General features: G+C 50.3%; 2 protein-coding genes across 4 annotated transcripts; both read right to left on the bottom strand.

The window, feature by feature from the left end:
- Positions 1-4104, bottom strand: RPS4X (ribosomal protein S4 X-linked). Its single transcript, XM_071442923.1, has 7 exons — positions 4030-4104; positions 3739-3816; positions 3033-3213; positions 2500-2597; positions 1309-1480; positions 757-914; positions 1-161 (listed from the first exon to the last, which is right to left on the bottom strand). The coding sequence occupies exons 1-7, from the start codon at positions 4030-4032 to the stop codon at positions 60-62; spliced, it is 792 nt and encodes a 263-aa protein (XP_071299024.1). The 5' UTR covers positions 4033-4104; the 3' UTR covers positions 1-59.
- A 594-nt stretch (positions 4105-4698) lies between these two features.
- On the bottom strand, positions 4699-23639 carry HDAC8 (histone deacetylase 8). Of its 3 annotated transcripts, none has more exons than XM_071442907.1 (11): positions 23504-23639; positions 22999-23051; positions 21506-21636; positions 19803-19944; positions 17462-17574; positions 16401-16478; positions 15919-16027; positions 14192-14364; positions 12477-12571; positions 10298-10403; positions 4699-6500 (listed from the first exon to the last, which is right to left on the bottom strand). In XM_071442907.1, the coding sequence occupies exons 2-11, from the start codon at positions 23043-23045 to the stop codon at positions 5872-5874; spliced, it is 1623 nt and encodes a 540-aa protein (XP_071299008.1). In that variant the 5' UTR covers positions 23046-23051; positions 23504-23639; the 3' UTR covers positions 4699-5871. The 3 variants fall into 3 exon arrangements, with proteins under 3 accessions (XP_071299008.1, XP_071299007.1, XP_071299010.1); XM_071442906.1 differs by having other exon boundaries at positions 23461-23618; XM_071442909.1 differs by lacking the exon at positions 4699-6500 and adding an exon at positions 7768-8295 and having other exon boundaries at positions 23461-23616.
- Positions 23640-23690: the final 51 nt, after the last annotated feature.

Here is a 23690-nt window from a genome sequence, read left to right as displayed (position 1 = left end):
CATGTAGTAAACAGTTTAATTAACACACTGACAGCACCAGAGCCAGCCTGAGCTGGACTTTATCCACTGCTCTGCTTGGCCGCCAGTCTCTTGTCTCTCTCTTCAGCAATGGTCAGGCGGATGCCCTTTCCACGGGGCAAGGAGATCCATGGCTTGTTGCCCTGCAGCAAGGGAGAAGAAACCACTTCACATCAGGAAACCCAGACAGCAACACAGCTCTCTCTCTCTAAGGGGGAAAGAAGCACAAGCCCACCCCTGCTCATACTGGGTCAGTCAGGTAAATGTGGTGATGGCACTGGTGCAGCAGAGGCCCCTAAGGAAGGTGCCAAGGATGCACAGATCTACAGCTGCCTTTCAGTCACATCCATGAAGAATGCGCTTCAGCCAAAACCAAAACACTGCCCCTCCATAACCTGAACAAAGAACCTTCAGGGATGGGAAAACAGCAGAGGCTTTCTGGGGGCACTTGGAGTCACAGCAGCTGCTCAGATCACACCAAGTCTGAGCACTGCTCAGCCCCCAGCTCTCAGGTTTCAGGGCTGCTTCTTGAAAACACAGTCACTGCTAAAGTTGCAAATGCTTCTTCCCCTTCCCAGAGCAGGAAAAAATACAGGGAGTCGAGTCAGAACTGAGGCCAGCATTGAAGCTCCACTGTGTGGGAAGACAGCTGCCCAAGGAAACAGCAAGGCTATTTGTCTCAGCCAGCAGCCCCTCACAAGAAGAGAATCCCCCCACTTGGTGCCCCCACAGCCTTACTTTGCCAATAACGAAGATGTTGGACAGCCGGGTGGCAAAGCTGTTGCCGTTGGCATCCTTCACATGAACCACATCAAACGACCCAGGGTGCCTCTCCCGGTTGGTGATCACCCCAATACGGCCCAAGTTTGCACCGCCGGTCACCATGCACAGGTTACCTGAGTAAGGGAATACAGGTGTGACAAGAGCTGGCACCAAGTGCTGTGAAGTCCTTCCACTTGGGCTCTGCCCACTACCAAACATTCCCATCCCACCCGTGCTAGCAACGCTCACAGCTCTGTGGCTGAAACTGTCTCTCACCACCAAGAGACAAGCTGAAGCACCTCTCCACCAGCTCGCTGCTTCTACCTGGTGCCTCAGAACAGCCAAGTCCCTGTGAAATGCTTCCCACTGCAGGAAGAATCCCCTGCTACAGCGCCAGGTGGACGTGCTCCTGGGAAACAAACCCCTTCCCAAGGCTGACACCGCTGCTTCTCTATTTCAGTGCAAATATGCCTAGCATTTAACTTAGACTGCTCTCCACGGTGGGGAAGGGTACAATGCAAGACCTACCTGTGTCAAACTTAATGAAGTCTGTGATCTTGCCTGTCTCCAAGTCAATCTGGACCGTATCATTCACCTTGATGAGGGGGTCTGGATAGCGGATAGTGCGGGCATCATGAGTGACCAAGTGAGGGATTCCTTTGGTGCCCACAAAGATCTTCCTCACCTTGCACAGCTTGTACTGCAAACAAAACCCAACATCTCTCAGCTGAGGCAGCAAGAAGTACCTTGGACTAGTGCACTCTTGTACTGCAAAGAGCCACCAGCCAGCAGAACACCCAGACACTCAGGGCTTACAACATGAGCCCACGGAGTGACTTGTCCAGCTCCCTGCCTCAGTAACTACTTTTGAACAGCTGCCATGCAGCTCTGCTACGGCCCCACCCCAAAACACCTTTGCTGTTGGGATTAGCAGCCTACCTTGAGCTTCAGCCTCCTCACAAACACTGGCTGCACTTTCACAGCCAAGTCTTTACCAGGACAGTTCCCTTATTTTTCCTCAAAGCCCATGGCACACAACAGAGACAGAGGCTGCATTTCTCCAGGACCGAACAGAGATCTGTCCCCTCAAGGGCACTGATTTCCCTCCTGCCTATTACCCTAACTCCCTCACAGCCTCTCTGGACCTCACAGATCAACACAGAGTAGTCATCAGAGAAGTACATCACAAAGAGAACTACACCACAGTTGGCTCCAGCACAGCCAGCTCTGCCATCCACACAGCTGCGTGCCTGCACAGCCTGCTTGAAAGAAGGAGATGCAAACCAGAGAGTGGCATTGCAGCTGAGGAACACCATGCCTGGGTTAAGGGATGCATGAGGAAGTTGCTCCCCAGCATCTGGGGTGAGTATGTAGTTTTGTTGCTCTGGGAAGAAGTTCAAGGCTTTAATGCCACAGACAGTTCCATGTTTCTAGTCACTGTTAGCTGGCAAAGCCAAGATTCCCCTCTACCCCAAAACTCTCTGATGCCAACAGCATCATCTCCGGGACCAGACAATGACCCTACAGCCATCTGTGAACTACTTCTATGTAACAAAGAGATCTTCACTCCAACTCTGAGCGCCCCAATCTCAAGTGCAGCATGGCCTCAACTGTCAGAGAAGAGAGACATCAGCTCTCATTCAGGAGATACCAAAGAGGAAGCACTGCCCCAACCAAACCCAACTGGGCCCACCCTTACACCACAACAAAGCTCCTCACCTTGGCCTCCTCAGGTGTGATGCGGTGAACAGCAAACCGACCCTTGGTATCATACACCAGGCGGAAATGCTCACCTGTCTTCTCAATGCTGATGACATCTGATTGCAGACAGGGAAATATAACAGCAGCTGTTACCAGCTCATTACCCAAGACCCTTACTTGGGATGAAGTTCACGTTTAAAAAGAAACAGAAACTGCTGAACAACACTTAGGGTGTGACTGATGAGGCTGGGATTTACCCTTGAGCAAAGGCTCACATCTTTTGCACCAACAGATTGCAAATTAGCAAAAACTGCTGAAGGCTGGAATCTGAACAGCAACATACTCAGGTCAAGTAGGCACTTTCAGGCTACAAGTATATGACTATGGTACTCACTGGAGTGCACAATTCCAAACTAAGCAACCACTGCTTATACATATCTTTCTTTCAACTCCAGCAGGGAAACCTTACCCCTCAAATAATGCCAGCCCCACAAAACACTCTCCTGCCAGTGTAGAAGAGCTGCCTAAGAAATTGCCCCAACCCTACTCACCCATGAAGCCTGCAGGGTAGGTGATGTCGGTGCGGACTTTGCCATCTATCTTGATGAACCTCTGCATGCAGATCTTCTTGACCTCATCTCCCGTCAGAGCATACTTCAGCCGGTTGCGCAGGAAGATGATAAGGGGAAGGCACTCCCTCAGTTTGTGTGGGCCTGTTGATGGGCGGGGAGCCTGCCGACAGAAAGTTTCTGCTGGAGGCTCAAGCAGCATCAACCACCCCAGAGAAGGAAACCATAGCGCCAAGAGCTCCCGCAAGACCACGGAAGGGCAGCAGCACAAAGCGCAGCTGCCACACAGGCAGCGACCGGCTGAAGCTCTCTGTTCTTGGTATTCACAGTAGTTTCCCCGAAGTCCTGCCAGCCTCACAGAGCACAGCCCCCAACAGAGCACAACCATCCATTTTAACTTGGAGGTGGAAAAGCACAATAGGCAGACTAAAAAAGAACATTCAACGACCCCATCACATCCTCTGCAAACGGGGGAACACGAAAGCTATTCACCAAGACCCTAACGCTAAACAAACACCTCCTGCCGTGTCCAACTGCCCTTGTTCGCCGCTCGCCCCCACGCAGCACCCGAACACTTCTCCTGATGTGACTGCGGCTGCCACGACCCCGGGCCACACCTCCGACCCCAGACTCAACCCCAAACCCACGCCCGACCCCAGCTTTAACCCCAAACAAGGCCCGCACTCACGAAGACGCCCGTCAGCTTGTCCAACATCCAGTGCTTAGGTGCAGCCACGCGCTTCAGATGCTTCTTGGGGCCGCGGGCCTACAGGACGGGACGTGTTAAAGGGTGTGTTACGGGCCGCCGCCAGGCACTGCCCCCCCAGCCATCCCTCCCCGGCTCCCTCCAACTCCCGTCCCCCGGACCCAAGTGCCGGGCTCCCTCCCCCGCTTTTCGCCCAGGGGGGGTGGCCACAGCCCGCGGTGAGCGGCGGATGGCGGCGGATGGCGGCGGGGAGCCGCGCCACCGCGCTCTCACCATGGCTGCGCTCTGCCGAGAAAGGACGGGTGCTTCCGGCCCGCCGCGGAAGTACAAAGCATGGCGGCAGCGACATGCTTCCCCCTGGCGGCTCGGATGTCCAGAGCCGCTCGCGAGGTGACAGATCGGGACGGCTTGTCCTTTCCCGGCGATCCTGACGGGGACACCCCGATCCGGGACACGGCTGTCCGGGACTCCCTGCTCCTAGCCGGGTACTGTGGTCATCCTGGTCATCGCTGATGGCATGGGACAGCCCGCTACGTTCTGGTCCTGCTGTTTGGGAGAGCCGAGCCAGGGGTAACACCTGTGCCCGGACTTCTCCCTGCCCACACCTGCCCTCCCCACACCTGCGTCTCCCCCCTGCCACGGCCCCTCCCAGGGTAGAGCTGGGACCCCACGCAGCCCCCAAACCTGATGCTGGGCCTTAGCGCCAAGTGGTCCCAGCTGCCCTCCCAAAGGCGGCGGCAGACGTGTCCCCACAGTGCTCCGGGAGTCCCCGGGACAGTCCCAGGCTCCCGCATCCTGCCAGGCACCCCGGTGAGTGCAACAGCCCCACACCTAGCACGTCTCCACAGCATTGCTCCCGTAGCAGGGTGTGGCTGGGACAGAGGTCCCATTCCCCCAGGGTGACTCTGTCACCGAAAACGGCGGGATAAATGAAACTCTACGTTTAGATTAGAGAGCAGTATTACTTTATTCACAGTGCTGGGTGAATAGAGGGAGCTCCACCTATGATACACACTTGCAACTTACACACTTTGCACACTTCCAAAAGTTTTCATTATTTATGCACTTTAGCAAAGCAATTAATGTTCATTTGCTGTAAAATACATAGTTCTCTTCATTGATTAGTATTTTATCTTCTACTGGTTACAGATTTCTTACTTCTCATGCTCATTAGCCTACATTTTCAGTCTTGTTATGATCTGTGAAAAATCTGTTCACTCTCCTGTGAAAATTTAAAAAGTTTAATAAAGGACAGTAAGAGACAAGGACCACAGAGCAAAGGTTATTTCGGCCAGGTGCATCTTGGCACTTAGCCAAGACCACACAGTTATCTTCAGGGATACCCCTTAAATACCTTTTCCATTACATCAGCCTGTTACTCATTCATAGGCCCTTATGCATAGTAAATTTTCCCCCCAAACTAGTTTACATGTTCCAAGAATTGTTTAGCATGGCTCCTCCTTGTGTCTGCCTTTTTAGAGCATGCAGATTCCTTGCTTGTGGTTTTAATCCATTCTTATCATCTCCTGTTTTGGGTGCGTGCTGATAGTTGGCATATCTGTAGCAGGTGTCCTCATCCTGTGTTCACTGGATGTTATTTCATACAAGCAGGCATTTTAACACAAGCATAGCTATTTCACTACTATGTCTAAGCTTAATTAACAAAAGAAATAAAAACAATATATTTGTTAGAAAGTTACTTTAACATCACACATATAAATCTATTTTAGTATTTGTGAAAAGCCAATATTATAATATGTATCTATAACATTATCTTATTATCTTTTTCCCAGATAAGACAATTGCTGAATTGTCTTTGTTAGTTTCTTTATCTCTGGGTTATGCAAAATGTTCTTGCAGACTATAAATTCTGCATTCCGTGAGTCCAGTTTCAGCACTTTGTCTCTCCCATGCTTAGTCCAATGAAGTGTATCAAAGTTGGTTTAGCAAAACTTAAAAGTTTTAGTAATTTTCCTGACCTGCGTTCCCACAATAGCAGTTTATGACTAACCTTGCTAAGTGCTTGGCTACGGTGGAAAATTACACTGTTCATGATTGATTAAAACAATTCATTAAAAATTTTAACTAGAAGTTACTAGGAAAGTTGTATAATTTTCAACAACAGGATGGGAACATCATAAGCCGAGAAGACACACTGGAGCTTTGGGGCGCCCACCTTCCTTCCATCAAGGGCTGCTTCACGCAATGTCCTTCGCCGAAATGGACAAGGGGCACAGCCGCGGGAACAACGATCCTTCCGGATTTTATTACACGGCGGCTGGAGACCCTCGCCCGTCGGGCCCACAGCGACGACTGCGCGTTATGGGGCAGGCAGCGCGACCGCAGCTCCTTCTCCCGCCCCGTCCCAAACTCGGCCGGGTGCCGAGCGTTCTCCGCTCCCGCTGCGCTGGTGCCCGGGGCAGCCGGGACGCTGCTCACTGGTGGGGTGAGGTAGGAGGCCCCCGCCCCAGCCGCGCTCCGGCCGGCAGGTCGGACTGGGAGTCTAGCTCGTGGTGACCGAACCAGAGCTCCGGCAGCTCGTCCGCCCTGTTGAGGCCAAGCTCCACCACCAGCGACCTGAGCACCTTGTCCGTCGGGTCCGAGTCGATGAGGCCGGGGCCAGCGGCCTGGAGGGGGCGGCTCCCCGCGCCCCGCGGCTGCGTCCCCAAGCCCCAGGCGAGCGGCGAGCCGGGCTCCGTGGGGCTCGAGAGTCTCCCCGGGGCGCGGTTCTGGACGTGGAATTTCTGCAGGCACAAGATGACCCACAAGGCGGTTGGGACCCGCCTTGGAGGGCCACAGGGGCGGGGAGCAGGCGGAGTCCCTACCGCCGGCATCTCTTCGGCCCCGAAAGGGCAGCAGCGCAGGATCGCCACCACGAGAGGTCCTTCGTGCCCCGGGGAGGGGACTGTCAACAGCTCATCTCCGGCGTCCACGAGGACACTGCAGCGTTCAGAGGAGCGCGGGCTGCCCCAGGCGGGTCGGGTACAGCGACGTACCCGGACAGGGAGGGACTGGAACGGCGCTCCGGCTTACCCCCTCCCGTTGAGTGGGCGGCAAGACGGGCATCCCACTCTGGATGGGGGATGTGGGGATTTCCACCCAAGAGGCATCTCACCTAAAAGCCACAACCCTTGACACTTGTGGGATTTCCTATTGTTTATTTTCCCAACTGTGTTCCTGAAACAGCTCCCACAGCTCTCACAAGGGCAGTCTACCTGCTGTGGGGACAGAGCACATGGGGCCCTGAGGTGGGTCAGAGGCAGCAGTTGGCCAGCTTCTCTGTTCCCTCATTCCTCACATTTTTCCCTGGATGGGCAGTCCAAATCCTGACATCTCTCAGGGCACCAGCCTCCTGCCAGCGGTCACCACACAAGACTGGTCTCACCACAGCACACCACACCAGGTGCCAGGGGTACATGGAAGCAGGCAAGGGGTCAGGAGTTATGGGAGCCACATCCTGCTGACCTGTCTCCACACCAGATTTCCTGTTGTTTCGATCAGCAGTGAAAAACAACAGAGCAAGAAACAAAGCCAAGGCCAGGCTGGGAACCCATTTGTCTTGCTGTTTCTTCCAGCATAATCTAATTAAAGCCACAGGAAATGTGCTTTCCTACAGTGACTAGGCATCTTTATAAAAAACAGCACAATAAAAAGTCCATGGGCTAGGAGAATGAGGGGACAAGGGCGGCAGAGGCCAGGCTCCATGGCTCCTGGCACTGAGAGAGTTCTGCTCCACATACCTGTATACCTGTTCCCTTGCTGAGACACCTCATGGCAGCTCTCATGGGGCACCAGAGCATCTGGAAGTTCATCCAAGATCTCCCAGAAGAGGAGCTGCCACAATGCCCTGCATTGCCCTTGACATTCTTGAGAGGCTCTCCAGGCTCTGTTCCCTCTGTGCAGGACTTCAGGAGCTCACAAATGGCTTTGCAGTGGGGGGCGGCGGGGGAGGGTGCGCTGTGGAAAAGAGCACTGGCAAGACAGGGTGGGTGGAAGAAGAAAGCAAAGAGCTGGAAGAGTATTTCAAGTATTTTATTTTTTTTTAAATTCCCAGTTAAAACCACAATGGCTGTGCCTTTCTGCGGGTAAGAGACACAACCAGGGTAGCCCTCAGGCTCTACTTCCCAAGTGGGCAGCTCTGAGGCTGTGGCCTTGCCAAGTAGGTAACACAGCACTGGGCTCCAGCTGGGGAGGGCTCACAGCTCTGAGCAGCTCCTCTCTTAAAATACATTTAAAAGCAGTTGTGAGAACAAACTGTGGTGTTAAAAAAGGAAGGGGAAAGGAGCAAGGGAGGCTCTGCCAGCACTGGAAGGCTGTGGCTGGAGGGCCAATCCTGCCTGGGGAGAGCCACAGTGCTTGTGGCATGCGGCAGCTTTTCTTTAAAGAGCAAAAAAAATTAACCAACCAACAGTACTTTCTTTGAAAGTTCCCCTGCAGCCACAAATTTCATCAGTTGTTCACATAAATATGCTGTCTTCCCCACAGGAAATGCTCTTGCCTGAGCCTTCCTTTTCTGCTAAACAACATGCTTCAGATTTCCTGCAAACAAAAGGAAGCAAAAAAGGGTATTTCCACTGATATTTTAGCCTGATGGAGTTACCTGGCAAGGGGTGCCACTCCCATGCCTGATGGACTAGACCATGAAATGGGAATTCCAGCCTCAGCACAGATCTCAGTTCCTGCTGACCCCTCACTCCCGCTGCAGAGGCTGCTGCCCTCATTCGAGCCAGGCTTTGGAAATTACCACAAGGGGACCTTGCCAATGCTTTCAACTATGCTGAATGCTGCTTCGGGATTAATGGACCAGCATCCGAGATGAGCATGCTCACTCCCTGCTGCCTCGTCCTTCTTTCAGGCTGGATTCACAGACAGGAGTGCACAGCCCTCCCTTCCAGCTCTGGAGTGGTTCCTCCTACCCTCTTGGACATGTCCCCAGGGAAGGGATGCCCTCTCCCTAGGATTGGCCTGTGCTTGGGAATGGACACCTGAAGGAATCCACAGCCATTGGACTTCCTACCCTAACACCAGCACACTGCAACACACACAGACAGAAAAGGGGTGCCAAGCCCCATCATGCTGCTCCAAGCCCTTCTTGCAGAGAGAGACAAGACAGATGGGTAAGGGCATTGAATGAGTTTCAATGCTGGAGCTGGCACAGCTCACCCAGCTGCCTGTCCTGGACTTGAAGAGCTTCAAGTCCTGCCTGCTGGAGACCTGTCCCAACTCCAGAAAGCTATTTCCCACAGCCTCCTCCTGGACCAACTGGAAAGACACAGACTGGATGGGTCATCTGCAAAGGGGATAGGGAGGGAGCTGGCTCACAGGGAGCTCACAGTGGGTGGTGATCAATGGTTTTTACATGGTCTTGCAGCCTGTCACAAGTGGGGTCCTCCAGGGGCTGATACTGATACATATTGCTCAACATCATAAATTACCTTGCTGTGGTTGAAAACAACCACAGCACCGAACTGGGTGCTGCGGTGAACTGGTCAGAAGGAAGAGCTATCTTAGAGAGCAGGACAGGCTGGAAGACTGGGTTAAAAATAACAGTTTTAAGTTTAACAAAGGCAAAAGCAAGGTCCTGCTCTTGAGATAGAAGGTAGCCAGTTCAGGCTGGGATTTGTGTGACTGGGAAGCAGCTTTGTGGATATGGATGTGGGGGTCCTGATAGGCAGCAAGCTGAATGGGATCCAGCAGTGTGCTGCTGCAGCAGCGAAGCAAACTATATCCTGTGCAGCATGTGTAGGAGCATTACTAAGAAAAACTGGATCATCTCATTCCAGGTCCATCTGACAAACGATGAGTACTGTGTCCAGTTATGTTCCCCACAAATCATGAAAGACATGGACAAAGCAGAGAGGGTCCAAAGGAGAACCAAAAAGGTGATCAGATGCTGGAGAACCTGCCCGATGAGAAAAGACTCTGCCTGCAGAAGAGAAGGCTTAGGAGGGACCTCATCATAGTAATCTAGTGCTTGAAGCCTGCTCTGTAGGCTTCAGAGGACAGAGGCTCTCTCTTCACAAGGAGGCACATGGAGAGGACAAGGGACAACAGGTGTGAGTTGCACCAGGAGAAGTTTCACCTTATTTTAAGTGCTTTTTTTTTACAGTGAGAACAATCAATCACTGGAGGAAACTCCCCAGGGATGTGGTAGTGGCCTCACTGTCAGAAGTTTTCAGGATGTGACTTGCTAGATAATCTTGTCTATGCTCCCTTTCCCACGAAAAGTTTGGACCAGATGATCTTTGAAGTCCCTTAGAACCTGGGCTGTTCTATGATTCCAAAAAAGACAAGGCCCCATGCTCCCTGCCCAGCCAGAACAAAGGCAATGGCAACTTTTGCTACAGGAACCCATAACTCTGTACCACCAACCCTGAAAATCCCAAGGGATGTGGGAGGCCAATGACACTGCACTAATGAGCAGCCAAGTGAATGTGGTTCATTTTTCCAGTTAGTGAGAAAGACTCCAACGAGCTCTTCTGAAGCCCTCTCTAAAAAAACCTGTAAGCCTGAAGCAGGAGTGTTGGCTTAGACAACGCACCTTTGATAGAGTTCAGAATTTCTTGAATTCTCTGTGGCTCATTGCGGTCTGGTCTGCAGCTTGGTGTGATCTCCAGCACGTAATCGGGACCATACTCTGTGAAGAACTGCAGGGAGGAGGAGAGGAAAATCAACAGGGAGGTCTCTGAAGGCTGAGGCTAGAGAGAGGTCTCCCCATGGGTACCTGTTTGTAAAAAGGCAAAAAAACATTTCTCTGCCTAAGGGCCACATGTAGCTTCACTACATCAAGGTGGTACTTCAGCAGTGTCTGTGTCCACCTGGAGTTTTCAACCACTTCCCAGTTCAAGGGATGGGAAGCAGAGTCCAGTGAAGCAACCAAAAAGCAGTCAAATGTCTATCCCAATGCTTTATTTGGGAAAGCTGTTGACACTCATTTTACTCACAGTTACCTGCAAATGGGATTTTTTTATTATTAAATTTCAAGTGCTGTAATCACATATCCTGCCATTCACTTCCCATCTTGCTGAACACTGCATTGACATGACTGAAACACCCGGGAAAGGAAAAATCAGTGTGCTGCAAGGATAGTGTCTCTCCTGGCTGAGTGCTCAGATAGTGTGCAGGAAATCTGCAGCACATGGGGTTGATGTGCTAACGCAGAATCACAGGTTACTGTAAGCGATTGTGTCATGATTCTGGCCAAGACAGGGTCAGTTTTTAGAGTAGCTGGGAGGAGGCATGGCCAGGACACGGAGGTTATTCTACACCACCTCTCATCATTGCTGAGGGCAGGGGAAAGGGACTCTCTTCCAGACAAAAGGGATTCCTTCCAGCTTAAATAATGTGGCAGAGGAAGCTATGCAGTTTTGTCTATTGTCAGGGGGCAGGGATGTTTCTATGTGAATTGTTTTTTGTTTTCTTGTTCCCTCTGTCATTAGTATTGTTGCTGTTATTGTTTAGTAAATTGTTCATGCTCTTAGCAGGAGCGCTAAATTGGAAAATACCATTCCTAAGACAACCTTAATTCGTGCCCAGTATGGGGCACAAAGGGTTGATATAACAACAGATCTGCCTACAGTGGGTTGGAAACAAATTTGATTCTAAGCATTTGTTCATATTAGGTACAGAACTACTGGTGACAATGCTGCTTGGTCTGTTCATGTGGGTGTGGTACATATGTGTGAGCATATATGTGTTCCTTGTGATAATATTTTTCAGAGCAGGGAGGGGGATCAGGATTGTTTTGTTGCTGTACTCTGTGATACCAGTTTATGAAATGATAACAATGGCAATGAGGGTCATTTGGGATGTGTATTCAGTGTTCCTCTCCTACCCTTACCTCAGGCACTACCTTTGTTAGTCCATTAATAATAGTACTCAGCCTGAGGGGGAAACAAGAGAGGATGATTTTCCCCAGCTTGTCACCCTCTCTTCCTCCTTCAAGTCTGTTACAACAGCTTTCGAGAATTTTGAATTCCCTTTGGATGTTACAGAAAGCATGTTGCTATGGTTTCTATGTCTCTTATGTGTGTCTACTCAGTACAGCTGATAACATGTTTAGAGTCAGTGGAGTCTGCACCATGTTTAGAGTCAGAATAGACATTTCTAGGAAGGTCATTCAGAGATTTGCCCCAAGGGTGGACAGTCACGAGTGGCATAGAAAATGGGAGAAAATGGGCCAGCTTCTGGGGAAATTCTCTGCTCCAGTGGTTTGGAAGTTCATCCCTGTACAACTACAGGACTCTAATATAGTGACAGAATATTTGCAAGGTGCATTCTGTGTCAGCTCCAGAGAGAAGCAACTTATTGGAATGTGCTGGGCCCTGTCTACTCTTTACCAGACACTGCTGTCACCAGACAGAACCCTCAGGGGGAGGAGGAGGAAAGCAGAGCAACAGGCACTGTGGTCACTCAAACTTCAGCTGAAAAAAAAAATTAAAGCCTTGAGAAGGCAAAAGGCACATCCTAAAGAGCTCTTTGAGCAAACCAGAGAATCCTTTTGCCCATCCTCTCTGTTACTATCTGAGACTGGAATTTATGGGCACATGAAACCCCTCACAGAAAGCTGCAGACAGCCTCTGGTTTTGGGCACGAGCACTCACCATACTGCTACATAAGTGTCTTCACAAAACAGGACTGTGTGGCAAGGATGCGTGTGTGGATTAGGCAGAACAACTGGCTCTCCTGCAAGGAGAAGGGAGGGCTTTTCAAAGCATTACCTCATGATCAGGGATCTCAGAGGGCAGTGTTCTCCCAAGGATGACCCCAGTCAAGTATGTCCAGCAGCGAGCGGTGTTGGCAAGGTTGTAACCTCCTGTTTCCAGCAAGAATTGGGATTTGAGGAGAGAGAGTGGGGAAAAGGAAAAGAGAAAAAGAGATTTAGGTGGAGAGAACAAATCATGAAACCACTGTGTGCAGGTTACATGAGTTCAGCTTATTTCCTCCACTCAAGCCAAAATCTGCCTTCTGCACCTGCTGGCTACACAAGGCTAAGTCTGAATGAAAGTGTATGCAAGAGCAGACTGCTCAAACTGAACCCCAGTTACATCCAGTGTGGCAGAGGCCAGTCCTCCAGCCACCATCTCAGACCCAGGATGAGCTCACAACCCCATGTGCTCAACTGTCTCCTGGCAACAAGAAGAGCCATTCTCAAGCAGCAGACTGCAGCAGAAATGGGGGCTTCCTGCTTTTTAATACCAGCCTTTGACCTATAAAGCAAAATACACATGCCCAGCTATACACTGGTGAGCTCTTCAGCACCGTCATGTTTGAAAGGAAAAATATGAAACACAACTTGCAACTGTTTTACACTGAAATGAGATTTCACAGTGAGCAGGAAATGTTTACCTACATGGTAAAGGAACATGAGCCCACAAGGAGAAACCTTAGCTGAAAGCAATCCTGCAAGAGACTCAGCTACGTTTTTTTCCAGAATAGAGGACTAGAAGAGTAAAGGGAGAAAAGCACTTTGACACGACAGACCATATTATTCCAATATTTCCTTCTGTTTGCAGTGGGTTTTTTTCCCTGCTTTTTTTTTTTTTTTTTTACTCCTCCCCCAATTACCACTTTAAATGCTTCCACATACTGCAGTGGTGGGACACTCCTTTGCTATTTTTACAAGTGACACATAGTTGATCTTCATTTTTTAACAGAAGTTTTGGGTTTTGTTTGACAGGTGACATCTCCAGCACACTCACAGGCAAGCCACAGCAGGACTGAACACTCATAACCTTTCCAAAACAAAGGGCATCAGGCACATCAAATTTTAGTCTTAATATGCTATACATGATTTCCCCCATCTAAAAAAGGACAACACCTAGAGCTGATCCGGCTCCAGTCACGGAGCTCAGGAGCTTTCCCTGGCACACAGGGGCTTTTGTTGTTCTGAAATGCTCTGTTAACATAACACCTGTCCTGTGCTCTCCCCACTGGACAAGCAGCTGGTTAGGTAACACAACAGAGATAAGTCCAGCTTAGCTTTCACTGGGTATCAGAGCCCTGCTATATCTTGCAGGCCTCATCCCAAGCCCCTGCTTGAATCTTAATGAAACCATTCATCACCAGGTGCCCAAGGTAGGTTTGGGAACACAGTGCTCATTTTTAAAGAGAAGCACCAAAGGGCTGATCAGCAGAGATGGGAATCAGAGATGTCACTGAGAAGTCAGGGTCAGTTTGTTGGCCTCTCCTCTTCTCCAGAGGAGCCATGCAGCTTTTAACTCAAGATCTGAGTCAGTACTGAGACTTGCACCTGTCGGTATAAATGATTTCAGGTGTGAGAAAAGAGTACTGTGCCACAGTGCATCCTCCTGACACTGCCTAGCAGTCACCCTGCTAAACCCTTGCCAGTCCTGAGCCCAAAGGCAGGCAGGCACTCCAGGCAGGGTCACAGGAGGACAAACACATTTCTCTGAGAACAGCAGGATGCACTTACCTCCTCCCAGGACAAGAGTTGCTAGTTGCCACTGCAGGACATACTTAAGGCACTTCCCCACTCCCTCAGGTGTCATGTTGAAAGAGCACATGGGGTCTCCAGCAATGGTGTCCGCCCCCAGCTGCAGCACAACTGCATCAGGGTTGAAGGCGGCATACACCTCCTTCAGCACTCTAGAGAAGAGGAGCAGTCCAGTTACTGCCAGCACACCCCAGAGGAATGCTGGTGGCATGGCCCTGGTCACTCAGATCCACCAATGCCTCTCAGGGTTTCTGCATTCTCTGCTTCCACCCAACTCATACCAGTTTACACTACCTCTGCTCCCAGCCTCTGCTCTGAGCCTTCTACCTCCACAGCAATTTTAGCTCCTAGAGCACTTATCAAAAGGCTGATGAATGCAAAAGCACCACTGATAACATGGCAGAGGGGGATCTAGACCTCACCAGTTTAGTGGTAGCATCAAACTCCACATTTACAGTCTGCCTTTTGGCTGCACGATGATCCAGGGGCTTTTCTGCCCTGTGAAAGTTATGGTGGAAATCAGGGTCTGGCAAAACAACAATCCTGAACTCTCAGACACCTCTCACCAGGACAGGCCAGGAGAGGACAGGAGAAACAGAGGAAGACTGGCTAGGGTCTTACTCTCCTGTATGGCTCTTGAGGCAAAACTACGAGGAAAAGCTCTGTGCTGGATGTAGTCAGCCTGCAAAAACCAGCATTGGACAGAGCTTCATGCTTCAAGCCCATCGTGGTTTTAGGAAATACAGGCAATTACCCTCAAACAACAGCTGGATGAGACATCCACGGTCATGCCCGTGGACTGCCTCCCAGCCAGAATAGATCTCAAAGAGATCTCTAAGTCTCTTTGCAGAAGCTTCAGCTATACACAGCTTGAAATCTATTGTAAGTTATGATGTCCTTCAGCTGTGAATACATGCAGCAGGCTCCTCCTGAGTGGGTTCCTGACCCTAGAGCTGCCTTTTGAAAGCATGTCCTCCAGCACAGAGGGCTGCTCTGCCCCAGCAATGGCAAACACCAATAAGCCAACAGGAGGCATGGCCCCCGCATGACTGCCCTACTGGCCTACAAGTTTAGAGAGGTTTCAGCCCTCAAGTGTTAGAGGTGGATGCTACCACATCCTGCAGCCCTGCACTGAGACTCCTCTCCCCTGGAAAAGAACAAGCCCTGCAGCCCAGTTTTGACATGGGCAACAGCTTGTGAGGCCAACCATCAGCTGAAGGACACAGGGGACTGCCAGGAGGCAGCTGTCACTGTCAGATATTCAGCCTTCAGCCTTTTATTTTTCCAGCATAGACAGAAGGTGCTAGGAAAATGCTTTTAGCTAAGCCCCAAGCATATGTCCCACAGTCAGAATTCAGAGCACTTACTTGAAGAAAAAACATCTAGCCCTAAGTCCACAGCTAAAAAATACTTGTCACTTCTCAGTCTCTCCTTAGACACCTGTGGAGGTGTATCTAAGGAGATAGGCTAACCTGCGGCAGAGATCCCTCCAGCCACCCACAATGTCTCTGTATATTCAGTTTGTCTAAGGATTCATACAAGACCTCTGAGAACTTACAGTCCATGTTCATTGTAATCAAAGGCTGCAACAGGGGAAGGGACAAAGCCTAAGAAAGGACTGTAATTAAAAACACTAAGATGTGTAGTATCTTATTCTCTCTCTAAAATCCCATCCAAGCCAGCTGTATCAGAGCAAGAGGGCTTACGATTCACAGATCTGGTAATATTTTTCATCCTGAATGCCATCTTGAATGGGCACATTCACGCTGTAGTAGCGACCTTTTCCCAGGCCAACATCTGTCACATCACCAGTGCCTGCACAACAGAAATACCCCAATTAGAACGGAAAGTAGAGCAGCAGCAAGAGATGCGTGGGGTGTCTCAAAGGCAAGATGAGAGCCAGGACATTCAACATGCGTATGAAGAAGTCCACTTGCCACCACCAAGAAAGGTGGGGTGGAGTGACCCAGTTCTATCCTTCACCCAATTCTGCCATGCAGCATCAAAGGAACTCTGCCTAGAGCTCAGCTACAACCAGAAAGGGGGAAATGCAAAACATGTAGCTCCTCCTCTTTCCTTCTCCTGGGTCGCAGGAGACAGCAAGACATGCTTTTATGTCTTGCCTTTATGGAGGCCTCACCAGTGACGTGTGAACCAAATGAGCACAAGCCTCACAAGTTCAACTTGCCTGGGAAAAATCCTGGTGAAAATTTGTGCAGAGAAACAGTCATGACCTTCGAGGTGAAACTAAAGGCATCCTCAACTCCTATTAGGAAATTGAAAAAAAACTTTCATGAATCATTTATATAAATGACAGAGTCTGAACACACCGAGTTGCTTGATACACACAGGCAGCAAGCAGAGAAGGAGCACCATAAGCAAAGTAGAAATGCAGATGTGGCTCAATACATCTTCAATCCACAGAGACTGGAGTTCAACTGCAGCAAAAACCACAACTGCTATGAATCTGGCAGGTCTCATGCTAATCAGTACTGAATGGATCTGAATATCTCACGTCACTACCCATGGTAGCAGCACTTGCCTGTGCTGCTAGGCCTGTGAAGCTGAGAGAGGGATCCAAGCAGGGGTCACTTGGCCAGAGCTTGGCTCTGATCAGAACCAGTGCTACTGGGCTTTCTTGCTTTTTCCCAATGCTGCTGTGGTTCAACGTGCCTTTTCCTTAAAGACATTATTAAGACAGTGGGCGTAGAGAGGGAAAAAAGAAATAATAGGAAACTTAACAGAAACCAAATGCAGGGAGAAAATGGAACAAAATGAAACACGTCATAAAATTTAGGAGAGCAGGAAATGTTAAATGGTGTAGAAATAATGTCCCTGAAGGAGGGAGCAGTTTCAGCACGGCCAGCTTTGCCTCTAGATTTATAGCATCAAGCCTTCTTTTAAAAGCAGCACTTACTACTGGCTGCTTCCCTCTTGCAATGGACCCTTAAACAATTAAACCCTGACAGCAACTGCTCTGCCAGGATGGGATACTGAGACACATTATCTGTTGCTTTAGGTACAAGACTTCTGCCCAGACCCACAAGAGAGGTCTAAAGAGCAGCATTGGGCAAGTCTGTAAAGCAGGACAAGGCATAAATGGATTGAGGGAACTCCACTGCACCGAAAGGAGCCGAAGCCACGGCTGTTGCAGCAAGTAAACCCCTGCTGTGCAGACAGGCCTTGCCTTCTCCCATTCCCTCCTGAGTCTGTGTAGCTGTGCTGTTTGCAGCCTTTGCTGGGCCTTACCATCCCCATGATGCAAATCCAAATCAATATAAAGGATGCGGTCAAATTTCTGGCGCAGTCGCAGGATCCCCAAGACAGCGTCATTCAGGTAACAGAAACCAGAAGCTTCATCCCTGTGAAAACAATGTCTGTGACATTGAATATTGCCAATGCAATCACCACTGATTTCAGCATTCTCACTTTGACTTTGCAAGTGTCCACCTCACAGGGGCACAGAGGAGTACGAAAACTCAGCTGAGCAGTGACCAAGAGACGGGTCAGGAACAGTTCAAAGCATGGCTGAGAAGCACAGAGAACAGGACTGCTTGTGCCAACTGCTTCTCAACTCTGGGCTTTCTGGCAGCTGGATAAGCATCAGTCAGCTCTGCAGAAAGACACTGTTTTGAGGAGGGTACCTCTGACCACTGCACTGTTGAACAAATAAAATGTTAGCTTTCTGCACCTGAGACATTTTAAAGAAGTTCAGAGCCACCTGACTCAAACCCACTCTGAGTGAAAAGGAGAGTCCCCTTGGCCATTTTCCTGTGAGTTCTGGACTGGCATAGATAGGCAGCCACTCCATCCCTGCTGGCTGGGTCACAAGTCCTGGGAAGGTCCTGGCAGTGAAAGGCAGGCCCAAGCCAGTCACAGGATTCTCCTGCTGTTTTAAAGTCTCAGGCTATGAAGGTTAAGCCTCTTGCCAAAGTAACTCCCTCCTTTCTCTTCCCAGGAAAATGCAAATGGCACGTCCCACATGCAGTCCCTCACGATACAGCTCCTGGGCTCAGCCAGGAGAGAGTCCCAGCAGCTAAACAGAGGACAGGTGTACCATGTAAAGATATATCACTGACATTCATCAGGGACAGCTTAATTGCTGGCATCAAAGGAACAAGAAAGTTTCTTGACCCCTACTCCAGCCTCACTCTGAAGTCAAGTCCCCCTCACCACTTAGCACCAGTCCACATGCATTCTTAAATCTGCTCTGGATAGCTGTTTTAAAGTGAAGCATTATACTTGGCAACAGGAGCACCCAAATCCCTTTTCCACAAATTGTATCAGGATACAAGAGGCACTTCTGGAAAATTCCTCTTGGCTTCCAGTCACAGCACTCAGCTCATTCATTCTCTCTGATATTTCCCGCTCAGCGACAGCTGGGAACAGTGAGGAGCAAGCCAGGAGTGGCAGAACTACACTTGCTTTCACTCTCTGCAGGTGCCATGGAGCACATGTGTTTTCCAGTGACTCTGTTCATTTACGGTAATGCTGAAAATAGAGGTGTTAACAGGTATCCTGAAAATCTGACTCAACTGTGATTATACACTTCTCCCCTTCCTCGTAGCCCACAAGGAAGCATGTCTTGGGCACTCTCTCCATGCAGTAATACACATCTCTGAAACTCAAAGCAGAGCAGGACACCAGTTCAGTCAAAAGCAGAGCAGTGTCGGAGCTGCAGTTCAGGTCCAGCATTTGTGATTCCCCTGTGCTGCCCTAAATCCACCCAGCAAAGTTCTGAGTATCACTGCCAGAAGGGAGGGTGAGGCTGCCTTGAGAAAAGGCACTTACTCAGCATCTTACTCTCAACCCCAAAGGCATTATCTGAACCAAGAGCTTCCAAAGCTCCAGGTCATTCCTACCTTTAGGACCCTGGAAAGCAACTAAACCACCAGACAGCAGGTGTTTTTGACAAAAGGAATGTATTTTGCTAAGGACACAGGTCCTAGAATCAAGCACCTGCAGTTTGGAGTCAGTCTGGCTGGACTTTCACACTGGGCTGGCATCTACCCTGAACCATCACACACCAACTTACTAGGGTGACTGGGAAGACTCCTTTGGGATTGGTGAGTGTTAAATGCCTATTTTTAAACAGACTCTTTGCTTCCCAGAACAGTGCTAATAGCTCAGCAGCAGCAACACTGCTAAGACTTTTTCATTACAGGCATTTTTTAAGCCATGCAATCCAGACAGAATATAACAAAAGATTTCCCAAGACATCAGTTCTGCACAGAGCGAAAGCTCAGCTCTGCTGAGTGCAAGTCTCCTTTCACAGCAAGCTGCAGCTGAAGCCATTTTCAGCCAAGTGCCCACCAGGAAATGGGCTGAGATGTTGTGTGAGTACACCTGCCCCAGACCTGCTCTGCAGCACATGACAGTGACAGCACCAGCACTGGGCAGTGACCTGCCTCTTCTCAGGCCTCTGCCCTGCCCTCTGTTTCCTTCTTCTCTATCTCCTGTCTTCCCTCACACCTTGCTTTCTCTTCCAACTAGATCATTGCACCCTGAGAGTTCTCAGGGAAGCTGGGAGCTAGGAAGCTGGGTTCAGACACCAGATGAGAAAACACAAGGGAAGAGATTGTTTTCTTACTTCTTTGCATGATGCCACCCTCCAGGCCAGTTAATTGCTACTTTGCACTTGCCATCCAGCAGGCACTGGGCTGCAGTGATGGTGGCTCCTCCCACAGCCGCTGCATACTCAAAGATCCCTTCAGTGGCTGGACAGTCGTAACCTGCAGGTAAGAGTCCATGTAAGAGTTTGCACCTCAGACACAACAGGCCTTTTCCTTCACTGGAAGCACATTCCTTTTGTTTGAGTCTTCAAGACTGACCCGGGCTGGAGCAGCCTGTTCCTGAAGAACTGGCCCCATGGAGGACCCATACCGGAGAAGTTCTTGAAAAACTGCTACCCATAGGAAAGACTAACACTGGAAAAGTTCATGGAAGAAAGTGTCCTGCAGGAGGGACCCCACACACATGTGGGGCAAGAGTGAAGAAGAAGGAGCAGCAGAGAGGTGTGAACTGACCACAACCCCCGTTCCTTGTCCCTTTACACTGCCTGAGGGGGAAAGTAGAAGAGCAGTGAGTGAAGCTGAGTCTGGGAAGAAAGGTGGATGAGGGGGATGGTGATTTCAGTTTTATTTTGAATTCTCACTATACTACTCCATTATTAATTGGCAATAAATTGAATTAATTTTCCCATGTAGAGTCACTTTTGTTGGTGACAGTAACTGGAGACTCACCTCCCTGTTATTATCTCTACATGTTCTTTTCCTGGATTTTCTCCCCCCCCCCCTACTGAGGGGGAGAGAGACTGTATCTTGGTGAGCACCTAGCAAAAAAAACCCCGACCACACTACAGAAATCAACCCACCACAAAAAGCAACGTTTTCTTGCACTCAGTTCATTTAAAAATGTGTCCTGAATCAACTCTGGGTTGCTGAACCTACTGGTTCCTCACACCAATCTCGCAAAAAAACTACTTTCAAGTCTCTGTCTACCTGACCAGAAAAGCCCTAGCATGGTCACTGACATACCTCTTCCCTAAAAATGGACATCCACAAACTAGCCAAGCCTAGATAAACTGTAGGTTTATGTCTATAGTACAATCTTCACTTAGTCCTACAGCAGCCTCCCTGCAGCTGTTGCCCACAAAGCATGATACCAGGGCTGCTTGTCTTCCTGTAGGCAGAGCAGCTTCAGGAATGTAAAGTCTAAGGCACACTCATGAGAGCGGCAAAGAATCTGCACCTCTGCCTCAGTTCTGGGTCGCTCTTCCCATTCCTGATACCAAGACTGCCCATAGCCATCTCACCTGCTTTACCTGCTGCATTTCTCAAGCTGTGTTAGGTCCAGGAGGGCAAGAGCCCTCTGCTCCACACGTAAGTCACCAGATTGTTCTGCAGCTGCTCTGGTCACTACAGCTCCAGGCCACTGTTCACACATGCCCTCCCCACAGCAGGCTTGCAGCAGCCAGTCCCAGCTCCAGCCCGAGGGCAGCGTCAAGGCCTTCCATCCCATTCCAGAGCCTCAGAGCAGCAGAGTGACCCAGTCGGCAAGAGACAGGCCAAGCTATACAGAGCAGCAAAGTGAGGCTAGCTCTACCCTCAGCTGGCACTAGGGAAAGTGCCAGCCTGTCAGATGACTGATGGGGTTCAGCAACACCCCGTTAAAGAATGTTTCCTTTCAAAACTAAGTCTAGCATCCCCCAGAGCTCACCCCTCTAACTGCAGCTCCAGCAAAAAGCATCCTGGCCCTGGCACTCTATCTCTTCCTGAAGATGTGCATCCTTACCCAGTCCATACTCCACAGACTCCGGGTGGTCATCATCCCCCTCCTCACTGACCTTCTGCAGGTGCTGCAGGTAAGCATCTGTGTGGAAACTCGCCATTTCCTCCATGGAGGCCACTTTTGGCTTGACTATCCTAAGCAGAGAGGAAGAAGGGAGCACATCAGGGCAAGAGGATCCAGTGTTCAGCTGGAATGTCCAGCTTTAGCCTTTACAGTAAGAGCCTTCTTTTGGCTGTTACTGTTGTAAAAGCAAACAAAACTCCCTCTTCTTCTTGCACTGGGCTGTCACTTAAGTTAGAAAGCCACCCAGCTAAGCTGAAGCAGGCCATGCCCCTAGTTTGGCACTACCTGTGGTGCCCACCCCAGTGAATAACACTGCAGGTGCTGCCTGCATTAACCTTCCCACTTTGCTTCAACTTTTTTTCCCTGTTCTGCGTGTTCTCTCTGTTTGTGCATTCCCCAGCATATCCAACATTCAGTTTACAAACATTAGAGGAACTAATGGAGGGAAAAGCCCAGGCACAGCACAGCGCTGTGGTGGGACCTCAGCCTAGATCAGGAGCTGCGCAATGCCTCTCACATGCTGTGACCTGCCCCAAAGCAGAGACTGTCACTGTTCCAAGCGACTTGCACAGCACCTTCCTGGATCTGGGTGCTTTGCAGTATGCCTAAACAAATCCTGCAACACACTGAACCCTCCCCAAAACTTGGACAGTGGGAGCATGCACAGGCAGTGCAGCACAGCTCTGTTGCTACAAGAAGAACATAGGAAGCTCCCAGCTCCAGGCTGGCCCTGATGCTTCCCACCAGTCAAACAGTCCTTCAGCTCTCCTCTATAACGATGCCTGCAGTCATTTCCCAAGCACACTCTGCCAGAAAAAAATTTCCTTTAAAAAAGAAGTCTCAAAAAAACTTTCTGGCTGTGCTGAACTGGAGTACATTTTTTCTAAGATTTTATGAGAAGCTTCACAAGAGGGGCTGAGCTATGCCTTTCTTATTTTGCCCTTCACATGCCCCAGCGTCAAGAGCCGAATTAGGCAGCAGGTACCTCACTTCTCTGCCCCAGATCTCATCCGGTCTTCTCTCCTGAACAGCATGCAGACCTCACAAAAAGTCTCTCAGATATATTACAATGCACCAAAACAATATGGTCCCTCTCTACATCAGCACTGATTGATCAGTGGATCTGCAGCAGCACCAAGACTGTCACCCTACCCAGGAGTCTCAAGCATGGGGGTGATACACACTCTGTAGAGAAGGCACAAGCCTATAAGTGCTCCACCAGCCCAGGTGGTAACCATGAATTACACCTGCCATAATTACTGTAATCGTGTCCATGTAGCAAAACAAACATTTTCCTTTAATCCTGCAAATACGCAGTGAGGGCTCCTATAATCACACCGCCAGCAGGGACAGCGTGAAACTGGAAGTTACTCAGCACCTTCCAAACCTTAGTGGAGACTAAAACATTCCTTCACAGAAACGGGAGCACTTACTTCATTTGGTCAAGCAAGCAATACGCTTCAATCAGTGAATGCACCATGCTGGCCTAAAGAAAAGAATAAGACTGTGAGAGCAGGAGACACAAAGCCACCAACCAGGGGCCCAAGGACTCGCAGACGAGGTGTGGCTCAGACTCCTCCCAGCAGCGACTTTCCCTGCCCGGGTCCCTTCTCCGGCCCGTGCCCATACAGTGTGAAAGGGCCTTCTAGTGTCCCGGGCAGAAGCACAGCTGCGCACGGCCTCCCGGGAAATTGTCGCTTCAGTGTCCAAGCCCGCGGTGCCAGGGGCGATGTGAACGCACAGACGAACCATCCCCGCTCTAACCCCACACTCCTCTCGCCGGGAGTTTTCCCCGCTTCCTCCTTTCCTACCGCCGTGCTGGGCGCCGGCTGCCTCCGCGCCCGGGCCTCACCGCTGTGCTCCCCGCGCCCCCTCGCCCCCGCCGCGGCGCTGACCCGCTTGGGCACTTTGCAGAGGGAGTCGCAGAGGGTCACGTACTCCGGGCTGTATACGTAGACCGGCGGCGGCACCGCCGCCATGGGAGCCGGCACAGTCGGGACCAGCACCCGCAACGCCGATAGTCAGGGCACGCCACGACCGGCAGTTCCGGCCCCGCGGCGTGCCGGGAGCTGTAAGCCCGCCCCGCCGTTATCCTTCCTCCTGCCGCGTAAGAACAGGCAGCCAA

The sequence above is a fragment of the Agelaius tricolor genome, unplaced genomic scaffold (genome assembly GCF_023055355.1).
Source record: "Agelaius tricolor isolate 1412-34295 unplaced genomic scaffold, bAgeTri1.0.p SCAF_17, whole genome shotgun sequence".
Classification (NCBI taxonomy): domain Eukaryota; kingdom Metazoa; phylum Chordata; class Aves; order Passeriformes; family Icteridae; genus Agelaius; species Agelaius tricolor.
The sequence above is the reverse complement of the archived record's forward strand: the minus strand, read 5'-3'. Positions and strand labels throughout refer to the sequence as shown.

Excerpts from the sequence above, each read along its gene's own strand:
- RPS4X (XM_071442923.1), bottom strand. Across the intron at positions 1,481-2,499 it reads TCACACCTGAGGAGGCCAAG|TACAAGCTGTGCAAGGTGAG; the intron begins GTGAGGAGCTTT and ends TTTTGTTTGCAG. Across the intron at positions 162-756 it reads ACATCTTCGTTATTGGCAAA|GGCAACAAGCCATGGATCTC; the intron begins GTAAGGCTGTGG and ends CCCTTGCTGCAG.
- HDAC8 (XM_071442906.1), bottom strand. The coding sequence starts at position 23,544 with ATGGCGGCGGTGCCGCCGCCGGTCTACGTATACAGCCCGGAGTACGTG. Across the intron at positions 14,365-15,918 it reads TATTACCAGATCTGTGAATC|AGTGCTGAAGGAGGTGTATG; the intron begins GTAAGCCCTCTT and ends CCTCTTCTCTAG. Across the intron at positions 6,501-10,297 it reads AATTCTGAACTCTATCAAAG|AAATTCCACGTCCAGAACCG; the intron begins GTGCGTTGTCTA and ends TTGTGCCTGCAG.